The sequence below is a fragment of the Trachurus trachurus genome (assembly GCF_905171665.1).
Source record: "Trachurus trachurus genome assembly, chromosome: 6".
NCBI lineage: Eukaryota > Metazoa > Chordata > Actinopteri > Carangiformes > Carangidae > Trachurus > Trachurus trachurus.
This window is the reverse complement of record NC_139897.1, coordinates 11,050,769-11,064,319: the sequence shown is the minus strand read 5'-3', so window position 1 is coordinate 11,064,319 and position 13,551 is coordinate 11,050,769. Positions and strand designations below refer to the sequence as shown.

At 42.5% G+C, this 13,551-nt stretch overlaps 1 protein-coding gene across 4 annotated transcripts; it reads right to left on the bottom strand.

Moving 5' to 3' along the window:
• Positions 1-926: 926 nt before the first annotated feature.
• caprin1b (cell cycle associated protein 1b) lies at positions 927-13,112 on the bottom strand. Of its 4 annotated transcripts, none has more exons than XM_083973569.1 (18): positions 12,952-13,112; positions 11,285-11,443; positions 11,057-11,119; positions 10,861-10,953; positions 10,530-10,768; positions 10,354-10,436; positions 8,448-8,702; positions 8,273-8,325; positions 8,106-8,189; positions 4,056-4,229; positions 3,871-3,979; positions 3,695-3,756; positions 3,518-3,610; positions 3,078-3,224; positions 2,386-2,539; positions 2,079-2,258; positions 1,577-1,683; positions 927-1,478 (listed from the first exon to the last, which is right to left on the bottom strand). In XM_083973569.1, the coding sequence occupies exons 2-18, from the start codon at positions 11,441-11,443 to the stop codon at positions 1,392-1,394; spliced, it is 2,142 nt and encodes a 713-aa protein (XP_083829695.1). In that variant the 5' UTR covers positions 12,952-13,112; the 3' UTR covers positions 927-1,391. The 4 variants fall into 4 exon arrangements, with proteins under 4 accessions (XP_083829695.1, XP_083829696.1, XP_083829697.1 ...); XM_083973570.1 differs by having other exon boundaries at positions 2,079-2,255; XM_083973571.1 differs by having other exon boundaries at positions 10,867-10,953.
• Between the last annotated feature and the right edge of the window lie 439 nt (positions 13,113-13,551).

Genomic DNA, 13,551 nt, shown 5'->3' with positions numbered 1-13,551 from the left:
GAATTCTCAAGTGTAACTTACTGTACAGCTGAGACAACAGAAACTGACAGCTGTAATAATAATAATGGCAATTATAAAATTGTAAGCTGAATATTATGGGGCTCCAGACTATTGATACATATGTACCATGGGTATTTTGCTATGTAATCAATCAATGATAATAGTTTTCAAGTAATCACAAATGTGGATAATGTTGATATTTTTTGAGTTGCTTAACATCTTTAGGGTTGAGAGTGCTGGAAGAACAAAACAATGGAGACACTAAATAGGATATTTTCTGACACTTTTGTTTACCAGTGCCTTCAGAGACACATTCATGAAGGAGGCAATGATGATGGTTAATGGTCAAGGTTATTGTCCAGTTTCATTGTGAAGGGAAGGTTGGATTATCAGGGTCATTAAAGCCCCATGTTATCTCTGCCATTTTGATCTACAAACAGAATTGACCTCACATTTGTTTGAAATTTGCACTGCAGAAGTTCTCAGTTTATGTAAACCCTCCGTCTTGTTGCCTGGTTTTATAGAGGTAAACTAGGTCAGATCTTTCAGTCCAGATTGAGCCGATGCATTTCTGCTACCATTCTTTGTGTCATTTAATCCAAAAACCTTGTAATCAACAATAATCTTCACTATCAATACACCGTTTTCTTCAATAATGAATTAAGAATATTAAACATTGTGTTCATCGGTTAACAAGATTATTGCCAATTCATTTTTTTTTTCAAACTTAAAAATCGAACTGATTGTAGAGTATCATAACAAAACTGCTGAGGATACCACTTGGGTGAACTTAGATCATGATCACATCTGTGACCACTTTATAACATGAAGAAAACGTAGGAGGGTGAGACAGTAAACGGCCACAATTTCCTTCATGAGTGAATCATACTTAACTATACAGCAGAAACTCCACGCTGAACCATGGGTATGCAACACAACTTTATTGAAACTCTTGAAGCAACATCAATTTACAAACAAGGAAACGGGAGCTCATTGAACATAAAACGCTTTTTTTTTTTTTTAGAACCAAAATGACAGAAAAGAACTGAGAAAGGGAATAAACTCCCAAGGATTGGACCAGCAGTGGCAGGTGCATTTTTTTTATACAAAAAATAACTTATGAAATCTTTCAAGTTTACAGGAATATTGTAACACAAGGCTTGTGTAAATCAATGATTGGATTTACAGCGTACCTTGTGTTTCAGACTTTTAAATGATTTAATAGATCCAAATATCAAAGCAGGCATTACTTTGATTGAAGAGACAGGAAAAATACCACTGATGAAGAACAAAGAAAAAGAACATGAGTGAGCTGGGGCAAATGCATTCTTGAATTTTGAAATTTCAGTGTGGTGCAAGTTTATCAGTCACAGTCATTATGAAAGGCCTTTTCAGGATCGCATTGCCTGAGTGCTGCCTCTCGACACTCCTCTGGGTCCCTGACCAGCTCCACGTTTGTAGTTTTGTTGGTAACCGTCCTATAGCAAAAAGGAAGAAAAAAAAGAGATTTTAGAAACTAGTCCAGCAAAGATCGAAGAAACAAAACCAGTGTGAAGTCTGAATGCTTTTTTCATACCCTCTGATAATTCCCATTTGAATAATCCCGAGGTGTGCTGAACTGCGTCTGTCCATAACCGGAGTTTGGAGTGTTGGTGAATGGAGGACGATAACCATCATAGCCACCTGGAAATAACAAGAGTTCTACATTACAAAACTCCCACTGAGGTTCACAATTAAATAAACTCAGACATTTGAGCCCCTTCCAGACAAGAAACCGATTAGCACGTGTAAATGTGACAGCAATTTCTCATGTCAACAAGCACTCAAGTAAATTTTGACCCAAGTCATGTCATGACAGGTCAAATTGAACTTGAAATGTGGCACAAGTCTAAATTGAATGATGTCAGATAAACAAGACAGCTGCAGCAACACCAGATTAAATAGAGTTTAAATGCACTACTGTACACAATAAAACAGGCAACAGGACTGATAGATGGATGACTCAGTAATGTTATATATCCCTTGTCCGAGAAGGGCTAAACTGACAATTCACTTTTGGCTGTAGATCGCGCGCTTACCTCTGAAGCCGTTTGATGAGCCTCTGTAGCCGTTGATCATGCCCCTGGCGTTGCGGGGCCCACCACGGGACATACCTCTGCTATTGTAGAAGGACTGAGCCTGCCTGCTGAAGCCCGGCCCCTGCTGGGAAGGCTGCTGATGGCCGCCTGACTGGTCTTGGGAATGGAAGGCACCAACTACTGAAAAACAGATGCAAGTCAATCTCTAGTCACCGGAAAATGTACGCCATTTGAATAAATGTGCGATGTCAGGAAAACAAGTGTGGCACAATCGATTCGCTGGGTCAATAGAAGGAAATGTGCCCACCAGACTGCAGCTGTTCTGGCTGCATGTCTGTCTGCTCCACAGGATGCTGCGACTGGCTGTTGAAGGCCTGGTTGTAGCTGTTCTGGTATTGGTTGGCCTGGTTCAAAGCCTCCGTCTCATTAGCTGGCGGTACTGGGGCATTGAGGTTGAACACCTGAGGGTAAACAAGGGCCACATTGTGGTGAAGCCAAAACCAGAGGAAAGGTCACGGGCTCATTAGGAGTAAAGTCCATTACTCACTGTTTCCTGGACATAGCTGCATGACTACAAAGCCATACAACTGCAATATGATGAGAAGGCACTTAGGGACTCCACAAGCAATTCTTAAAGGAAGTTATTAATGCATTTCTTTCTCAGCACACAGTGCTGGCAAAACCATTGTTTTAGATTTATGACAGGGCAGATACTATAGTCTTTGAGTAGACTTGATCATTAAGTGGTTTTAATACTGGTTGTTTCTTTGAGATGCTCCTTTGACAGATCAACATCTGCATATTCAATTCAGCAAAGGTTTTCTGCTGGCTGCCCTCCCTGACACAGTCTGGGGTGAGTGGAGCTGGGGATCAAACTGCTAACAGGGATGCGCAGCCAACCTGCTCTACCACCTGAGCCGCGGCCCCTCAAATGGTTTTAAAACAGTTCCTGTTTGGGAATATGAGAAACTGATTTAAATAGTGTCGTCACAGTCTTACTGTCTGCATTGATTGGAATGGTGCTGCGTTGACATTGATGCCACTGCTGTGAGGAGCTTTGGAAACAGGCTGGAAAACCTGCGTCTGAGAGGCAGGGGGGAGAGCTGTAGATGGGGGAGGCTGCTCCGACGACAAGGACATTGAGGTCTGTTGAAGAGGGGAGACGCAATACAGAGCTGAATTGAAAGACACTGGATTGATGGCGATTTGAAGGCTGTTAAACTGGAGTTATCATTAAAACACTGTTCCCAACAATGTTTCAAAACATATGCACCACAGAAGCATATATGCACTCCCCCATTTCCTCAAACTTCACCAGTGTGATCATTTTAGATTCTTCAGACACCACTAAATTCCAGGCAACATGGTGATGGGTAAGTCTCTGCAATAAAACTGAGAGAATTAATAATTAAAAAAAAGAAAAGCAGAGCAAAGTTTACCTGGATTGGGTCGACAGATTCTGTTGGGGGTCGGGGATCTGGTGTGTGTGAGGTCTGATACATGGGGGGCGGTGTTGGGGAGACGATGGGGACCTGCAGATCAAGAGGGCAGCAAATCAAATGTGCTCTCTGGTGTGCACCACCACCAATGTTGGCTTCTCATGCTTGGTTACTTACTTGTGTGGGCTCAGGTTGGACAGGAACAGTGTTGGGTTGCGATAGCCGGGACTCTGGGTGAACTAAGAAGATTTGAGGATTGCACTTTAGTCAACACACATTCTCATGCAGGTTTTCAGTTGTAGTATTTGCGCATGCCATGACATCATAACCGATTTCCTCGATGTAAAACCCACCGGGAGGACACACCATCTGTGGTAAGTCCATGTTCTGAGCGGGTTTCATGGGCTGCGCTGATACGATGGCGGGGTCAATGGGCTGTCCGTCAAACTCCAGCATGGAGTCCTGAGAACACGGAGGTCAATCAGTATCGTTGCAAAACCAATAAATCAACAGTTTGCTCTTGGCGCGTGCTCCTCACCTGCATGAAGTTGTACGTTCCCTGCATCTGTGCCATTAAGTCCTGCACCACCTGCTTCCTGACCATGGGGTCAGTGGGTGGCACAGGAGACGCTAAGTTCATGGGGTGAGTCTCCAGGGCAACAGGGGGAGCCGCAGGCTGCACAGGCTGCTGCTGCTGCATGGCACTAACTGCCTGAGAGGGCAAAGCAGACACAACAGGTGGATAATGGACACAGAGAAACAGAGGGAGAACAAATGAAAACTGGCTCAGTTACAGCTTTGGGTTTGTATTCAGAATCAGTTCGATCGCTGAAACACAGCTGCTGGTGACTAAACAAACAAAACAATGTGAACATTTTCATTTGTTTTGATGATATAATTGGGTGTGTACCCGCTTGTCAGTGTGAAACTGTACTCACAAATATGTAACAAGATGAGCAGTCTGACAAGAGGCAACATTATCTCAGACTAGATCATACCATCCTTTAAAACCTGCCTGGCAGCACACATACATTTGAGAAATGGCTCTTCCTCTACATGCTGTGCACTCATTGGACACCGTCGTACACCTGCTTATTCGTACAATTATCCAATCAACCGACACTGAACATATTGCCAAAACTTAAAGCAGATATCAGTGGAATGTTTTTGTTAATATAAGTCCTAAATAGTCCTATTTTCCGTCAGCAATCACTTACATGAAGTATTTCAGCCTAAACACGAGTCTCTCCGTCACTCTGCTCTGCTGTAACCCGAGGAGAAAATTTTCCTTGTGGGATACAAGTGTTATCCAATGAGGAGAGAGAACGGCATGAAGGGCTGTGTGTGCAGCCAAGGGATGCGCGTGAATGTGGTGACGTAGCACGAGGACCAATTGATGCCTGACAAGGGCGGGGGCTGCTAACTCATGGTGCGTTCAAAGAAACTCGTACTTTGTGTTTTTCCTTCCTGTGAAGTCATACCAGTTCAATCTGGTACGAGTTCACGGGTCGGAAGTTACGAGTGGCCGTTATAGGGAACTTTCACAGACAACAGGATGGTAAAAACACGAGCTACGGGTTACCTGGAACGCTACCAAGTCGTAGTTGTGACTTGAAGCTGTAACTTACGGTTTCAAAAGCCTGCCTTGAACGCAGCATTAGCCGAAACGGCCGTGAAGCTGATATCTGCTTTAAGGGCTCTGTGACTTTGACTGTGTCGTGAATGGTGGAGCCAAACTCTCGTGGGATTTTAACAGAAAGGCTGCATGAGCTCAGATAGCAGAAAGCACCTCACAATGCACAACAAATTCTACCTAGCAGTGAAATGAGCCACAACAGCAGAAAACCATGTCAGGTTTGATTCCTGACAGCCAAGTACAGACATCTGAGGCTGCAGTGGAAACAGGCTCACAAACACAGCACACATGAAGACTGAAAACTGGATTTCTGCTGAGTCACACAGATGGTAGGGTCAGATTTTGGCGTCAACACCATGAATCCATGGACCCAACTTGCCTTATGTCAACAGTACGGGCTGGTGATGGTGTAATGGCGTGGGGGGGAAATTCTTGGCACACTTTTGGCCCCTTTATACCACCGAATCACTTTTTTTCCTTACAGCCTGTCTGAGTATTGTTGCTGACTGTGTGCCTCTCTCGGAGACCACAATTTACCATCCTCTAATGGCTACTTCCAGAATGGTAATGCACCGTGCCACAACGCAAAAATCGTTTCAAACCGTTTTCAGTGAGAATTACTTCAGTGAACTCCAGTGGCCTTGCCAGATCTGAATCCACATGAATACCTTTGGGATGTGGCAGTATGAATGTGTATCTGACATCTGCAGAAACATGTGCGATACAATTATGTCAACATGGGCTGGTATCTCAAAGGCATACGAAAGAGCATTAGGGCCAACAACAGAGATTTTTTTTTTTGAGATTCTGAGTTAAAATTAAAAATGTCTGAGATAAAAACTCAGAAATTCTGACTTTTGTCTCTCTCAGAAATGATTTCTGACTTAACTCTTCTTAAATCTTATCTCCGTTGTTGGTGCTAATGATCTTATGTAAAGACATCTTTTCAACTTCTTGTGGAATCTATATCATAGAGAACTGGGGCTGTTTTTAGAGGGAGACACTGCCCAAGAATAGTATGGTGTCTCTAATAAAATGCATGACGCACTATTCCCTGAGGAGCTTTTATATTTCATTTCCATTTCAGTCAATAAATCTTCTCTGTCAATGCACAGCAGAATAACATAACAATAAAAAGGCTCCAGTCTGAGCATGCACACACCGTCCAAATTCAGTGATAAACTCAACCTTTGTATTGATCATGCATTGTATCAGTGCTGCCAACGGATGTTCCTGATTGCATCTACTGTTGGCTGTGTCACTGTGTGCACATTAAAACAAGGAAGTCAGACACAGACACAGACACAGACACACACACACACACACACACACACACACACACACACACACACACACACACACACACACACACACACACACACACACACACACACACACACACACACACACACACACACACACACACACACACACACACACACACACACACACACACACACACACACACACACACACACACACACACACACACACACACACACACACACACACACACACACACACACACACACACACACCTTATCAGCTTTGTGAGCATGTGGCTGCTTACATTACAGCCATCATTCAAAGGGATTGATTGTGATCAGATTAGATTGCAATGAATGAGGCATGAAGATGTGACAAATTTGGCTTTAAATATCCTGTACATGGCTACAGGAATGCAGAAAAAAATGTTTGCACATGTTTTTTTGTGAATGTGACTGTTAAAACAATAATAAAAACAACATTATGTGTATGCATGACCATTATTCAGTTGACAGTTTGGTTCCCCGTCTGAACTGCAATGTAGCTGCATGAAGTTGTTTTTCCCTTTCAGTGGCTTAGTCAGTCTGATACCTGCACTTTCATCATAATGCAGCTGCAAACAAAGTGAGCTCACCCAGTGCCGGTCATTGGTAACAAGTGATGAGCAGACCACTTTGCCCTCATACCACAAATCAACACAATTGAATGTTTTACTCCTGCAAATAATCACAAAAACTGCCAAGAGGTCTGACAGACAGTCTGAGTTCAAAATGGTCAAATTAAATGCCAATAACAAAGCCTGAGGTTTCACTGGGACTGTGCCCACTTTGCCAATCTATGTCTCCTTTCGGTATCATAATATCTGATTACAGTTACATCAGCATTTTTTGAAATCTCCGATAATCCTAGTGATGAGTATGAGCCGCGTACACAGTCTCAAACACTGTGAATAGCATCATCTGACCCTCCATAAAATAATTTTGCACCATGGTGAGTTGAAGGTCCCTATGTGATGAGATGCTGACAGCACCGGGACAGACAAGACAGAAACAGCGAGTTCTTCAGAGAATCAGCATCAGGCCCAAGTGAGATTTATCAATAGATCTGTTCTTGTCATTAATTTCTATTCTGCTGCTTCCTTCCGGCTGCATGCACGCACAGGTGTGTGAATGAATAACTATGGTAACCAGGGCGCTGTGCCTGTCACTCTGCAACTTTCTCATGATTCAATAACAGGATTTCATGTTAGCAGTTTAAAAAAGTTGTTAAATTGAATTTGGAGCCCTGCTGGAGTCATTTACAAAATCTGCGTTCTAAGGCTGCATGAAGTCCATCCTCCTTATCTCATTAAGTTACAAATTGATCTCATGACCAAGTCCTACAAGTCAGGCCAAGTTTTGACATCACATCAATCTCTGTATAATTTCCTGTGTTATAAACTGAATTAATTCATCACATTAAAAATATGCTTCTAAAGTCCGGATGTATTTCCACAAAAAAAAAGAAAAAAAGATTAGAGTCATAGAAAGCTACGTATTTAAACAGAAATTTCCTCTTTAATTTGATGTCATTCAAAGTGAGACCGTTCTTTAAAAACAAAAATAACACATACATCAGCAACATGAATAAGTACTTAAAGTACTAAGTTAACTTCAGTCAAAGAAAGACAATATCTCTGCAGCATACCTCTGTTTCTGTGGTCCACTCATCCCCTTGCTCCTTCTCACTGCCACTGTATGTGCCGTCTGGAATGAACTGTCTATTTACAAACTGTAGGAGAAACAACAAACGTCAGAACAATGCTGTAAAAATGTACGTGTACAAAATTCACCCAAGAGCAATGCTCATCTCACCTCTGTTGTTTCCACCGCAATGGGCTCTGCAAACTCGTCGACTATTTCAGTTTCTGTAAAGACAAATTAAAAACAACTTAGGGAATGCAATGCCGATATCTTTAGTGCTTGATAACATTAGCATTTTAAAAATAGCAAAGCGTGCCGCAGAATGACTTGGGAGAATGGTCAAGACCTGGATCAACAGTCTGCTCCTCCGCTTCTGACGATTCAGCTACTGCTGCTGATGCTGCCGCTGTTGCTGCCACTGCCGCCGCCGCCGCCGCTGCCGATGCAGCAGCAGCAGCAGCAGCAGCTGCAGCTGCTGCCGCCGCCGCCACTGCTGGCTCTTCCTCCTCTTCTTCCTCACACACTCCGTTTTGGTGAGATGGGACCCGGTCAAAGTACCCGCTCAGCAGAACCTGGTCCAAAGTCTCTTTCAGTGCCTTGTCTAGCAGAGGGATAACAGTGGAAGCATTTTACTGGAAAGTTAATCCACGGAAGCAGCCAGTGGCCGTGATGAAAGTAATATTTTGTTTTTGGTGAAAATCAGGGTGGGGACCAGTTATGGTGGGGTAATGTCATCAGCTCTTGGACTGATTTCATAATCCTACTTGCAAAACAGATTTGTAGTTTCACAAGTGGAGATATTCTCTTCAAAAAAAATATATAAATATTTAGCAACATTCAAAAACAGAGTGAAAACATTGACAAGAAAACAAATAAGTCTGGATGAGAGCAGGATAAGGTCACATGATCCTTTTCAACACGTTCAACTAGCCATACTCCACTGATTGGAGCAATCACAGCCACACATAGAGCTAGAAGTTTAAGTCCTTGTCAACATAGGTTTTAAATCATCATATTTCTCTATAACATTAAACATACAGGCCTTTAGCTTAATCACCTTGTACTTCCAACCCTTGTACTGTAAGCTGTAGTAATGTAAACATTCAGCCTGGTTGTGGCTAAAGGTTTTTTAAAGTGGTGACAGATAATATTAGAAATATCCTACTGTAACATTAATGACTTATAATTAACTAGCAAACACTTTTGGCTCTTCAGGCAGAGCAAGTCGTCACAGTTATTTCCTTCGCTGCCTCGTGCCTCAGGCCAACAAGTCTGCTGCTGCCTGAATAAATATCACCCTGAGTCACCAAGTGAGGGATCCTTCGTGAGGTGAAAGGGTTCCTGGTGTCACTACAGTGAACTGGGTCACCAGTATCCTAATGTGGCTCCAGAGATCTGACCAGTGGAACCACAGGCGACTGGGCCACTGGCACCCTGCCCCGCTGCTGAGTCAGGATAAGCCCAGAGCGCTCAGCCCCGAGCAGAATGCAGCAGTGCGAGTCCCAAGGCCAGACCGCTGAGAATGCAGTACGCCAATATACCCAAGCCCTGATTATTCACATCACAGCCGTGGGCACATGCTGCATTAACAAAACACAATGCACATGCTACATTAACATATTAAGACTGGTTTACACCCTACGGTACCTTATAACAAGAAAGCATTGTTGAGAGTTCCTGCCATCTCCATGTACGTTGCATTGGAATTACTCTAAAGTATGTTTCAAGTTGCTTGTGGTCGGTTTCTGATAAAAAGCTTTCTAATGACTGCTGTGTCATCAACCATCTGATAAAATGTCCTGCCAATAGTTTTCACCACCAGCTGGGCATCTAAATGAAGCCACTTTGGTTTGAATAATTACTCTCCTTTCACTTAAATGTAGTTTTGCTATAAAGTGCAGAATGGTTGTGATTAACAAGTATTTCCCAATTCTAATTAATCTCTTCTAATTAAAGAGTCTTTTCTTCATCATTTGGTTAGTTTACAGTCTAAAAACTTAATTTAATTGCAAAACATGCCCATAAAAATGCTATATTCAGATTATTTTGTCCATCCAACAGTTAACAGCGAAGACAAATTGATGACCCGTAACATTTTGGGACCCCTCTCTTAGAAACTGACCTACTTGATAAACTCTTAATCATAATTTAATTTTCCATTAAGTGACTTATCAATTCATTGATTTATGTTGTTAAGCTTGTACTGAAAATAATACGTCAAAACAAGAATGCCACCAAGCTCTGTTGCTTACATGTCGTTCCAACCACAGCCTTGTCCTTCCCTTCCAGCAAGTCCCAGAGGTGCACAGATGCTTCTTCATACTGGTCGACCAATCTGTGAATGCAGAGATAAGCTGCATGAATCATCACACAAAAAGGAAGACTTCGGCATCTCAAGTTGATCCAAAGATTAATGCCATGGACCAACCTGACACTTTGGTCACGATCTGGCCCCACTAATTTGTAGAACTCATCAAAAGCTGCGAGGTCTGCATCTGTCAGCAGCGGCGAGCCACCGACACCCTGCTTCAGGTCCTGCCGCACCGTGTCATCTCCCAGCCGGTCTAGGAGAAACTGCAGCTCCAGGATCGTCTTCAGCCTCCTCTGCTCTGCCTCATCCCGCTGCAGCTGCTCCCGCCGTGCCGACTTCTTGACCACTTTCTGGATCTAATGGAAATATACATGAGTCACATAAAGCTGACTTTATACCCATCAGGACAGGCACCACGCTGAAGGAAGAATACAAGAAATTCAGTCACCCTTACATCTTGTCCCAGTGCAATAAACGTCTTCTGCAACTCTCGAGCAAATTCCAAGTTATTCGCAATCTCCTGGAATTTGGTAAGAGCATCCTAAAAAAACAAAGGGTAAACAACCATTTCAGACACTGGTAGGGTTGGGGTTTTGTTTGCAGAAATAACAGGATCATTTACAGAAAGATGACGATGTACCCACCAGCTGGTCCTGATTCAGTCGCTCCCCTTTATTCTTCCTGACTTGATAATCATCCAATTTGCCCTGTGGAAAACCGTCCAAAAATGCAGCAAGCGGTTTAGAAATATAGCATATTAAGTGGGGAATATCGTGTTGCCTCTTAGTGAGAGATGTAGTTACATGTTGCTCTTTGTACAAGTTGTTTATTCAAGGATCTTGATTGAATAAATGGCTGTCAAAAGTCTTCACCTTTTTCTTCTCCATGTTGCGGACCTTCTTGTCGATGACAGCCAGCACTTGCTTCAATACTTCGGACTGTCCACCGAAATTGCCCATTGACCCTGGAGCGGATCCCACATCTGGGCTGGCAGACTGCACTGTCCTGTTTGCATTCATCGCTGAGGGCATCTAGAAATTAAAGTATGAAAGGTTAACTTTCAATAGCAATAAAATAAGACTTTACCTCTTTGTTATCTGACAACTGTTTTCTCTACATAAATAGATCATTATGGTCTATTGATATTCAGAAAATAGTCAAGATGAAATCATCAGATACGTATGTGAGCAGATAGTTTGTCAATGCCATAATACATAGCATTACTGTAAATGAATTCAGCCACAGCAGGCCCCTGACTCAGCTTTTAGTGCAATAGCAATCTCTGCCCTCATGTAACCTTATATTAAAATGATTCAGATGAATTTTACATAGAACAGTAGACTGATTTAAGTCTGAGCAAGAGACAGAACTGGTATCGTAATCAGTATCACCAGATATTCAAGTTGAGGTTATTGTCTATCTGTTATCAGGAGAGAAAAGGCTGGGATGGTGCCTCCTTAAAAAAAGCAAAACATGTCCACCCCAGATCTCTGACTGCAAATTGATGTATTCAAATCCCTTGTTTATCTCACAAACACCTCCAATGTTCTATACATAATTTTACCATTTAGAACAAGACCCATATAAAAGCGGAGATTTGACTACATTTTAGGCATTATGTTCAATCAAATCCTCAAATTATTGGAATAGCTGGGACAAATTTGCTGCTCATTTACTCTAGGTCAGATATTCAAAACTATTGCATTGCATGACATTTCAGATTGCATAGTACAGTAGACATTATAGTGTAATTAACAGCTATATAGATGAGTAAGCAATTGCAAATAATATTGGTCCTCAGATTTAAATTGTTTTGAAGTTATTAGTTAATGAATCAGATATGAGGATATTGGTGTGTTGATCGAGCAAAGCAAAGCTTTTTTAATGACATCATCCTGTACTGTTGGTTATTGAGATGGACACTTTCCTTATGTTTTGCAGATCTACACATTATGACAATGATTAACTTGACGGACAAATCAGTTTACGTAAACGATCCGTTAGTTGTAGTCACATCATAAAGCAAAAGATACAGTAGGTGTCACTGAGATGTCATGGACACTCAACAACATGCACTCAAAAGTGAAACATACAAAGTATGGAATATCAACAGCTCTATCAACAGTTCAGATACAACTAATGTATTACAGTTGTTGTCCAAATGGAAACGATTTACCGACATGAGGTGCAGCTTCCTAATAAAAATGCAGGCTTTTCACCATAGCAGCTGGCTAACTTTAGTCCACACTGAGTAATAGTTAGAGGGAACACATTTTAGCCCTGTATTATCGTCATATCAACACATTCCCCGTTTAACGCGGGTAACGAAGCTGGGTCATGAGTTGGCGGCTCTGTGGCCCAGTGTTACCCCAGCAGTGCGGTCAAATCCCGGTGTTTGGTAAACGGCCCTGTCTGTTAGCACACACCACTGACTAGCATCCTCACGCATAGCTAGCTCCAGGCAACGAGGCGTGCTTAGCTAGCAGCCGGTCGGGAGGGAGCCTCACTGCCGGGGCGGCGCGACTCCTGGTTCACCCACCTTGACGTCTTATATATCCACAGGGGAGCTTGCTAGCGAAATGTACGAAACGGCCAAATTGTTATTATCGTTGTGTTGCTTTATTTTCTCTTTCACTCTAGTGTGGGATCCGCCCCGCCGGCCTCACCGACAACTGAGACGGTTCGAAAGACGGAGAAACTCTTTATAAAGGCGGAGGTCCGTTTTTAGCTGTCACGGATATGCCTGACTACTTCAACTAAAGAAAACAAACCTTAGTAAATCATCGAGTCACTAATTACAACATCCCCGTAAAAATACAGGTATTTTAATTCAACTATAGAAAAAACTTCGTTGATCTTGTCGCAATTTGATATTATGAAGTTGCTATTTGTGGTTAGGCAAAGTGGTCAACAGCCTCTTGGCAGAAAATCTGCACAATCATTAGCTTTGATTAGGTTATCCTTTCTCCAGCCATATACAGTGTCTCTGCAGCTGCAGCAGCTGTCTGCATCTGGAAGCTCAACCATGTAGTAATACTATCACTACACAACTCATTAGTCACCACAGTACTTGGGTAAGTGTTTTAGTATAGAGGAGTGAGGATCCTACTGAAGTGTCAGAAAAAAGTCCAATAAAGAA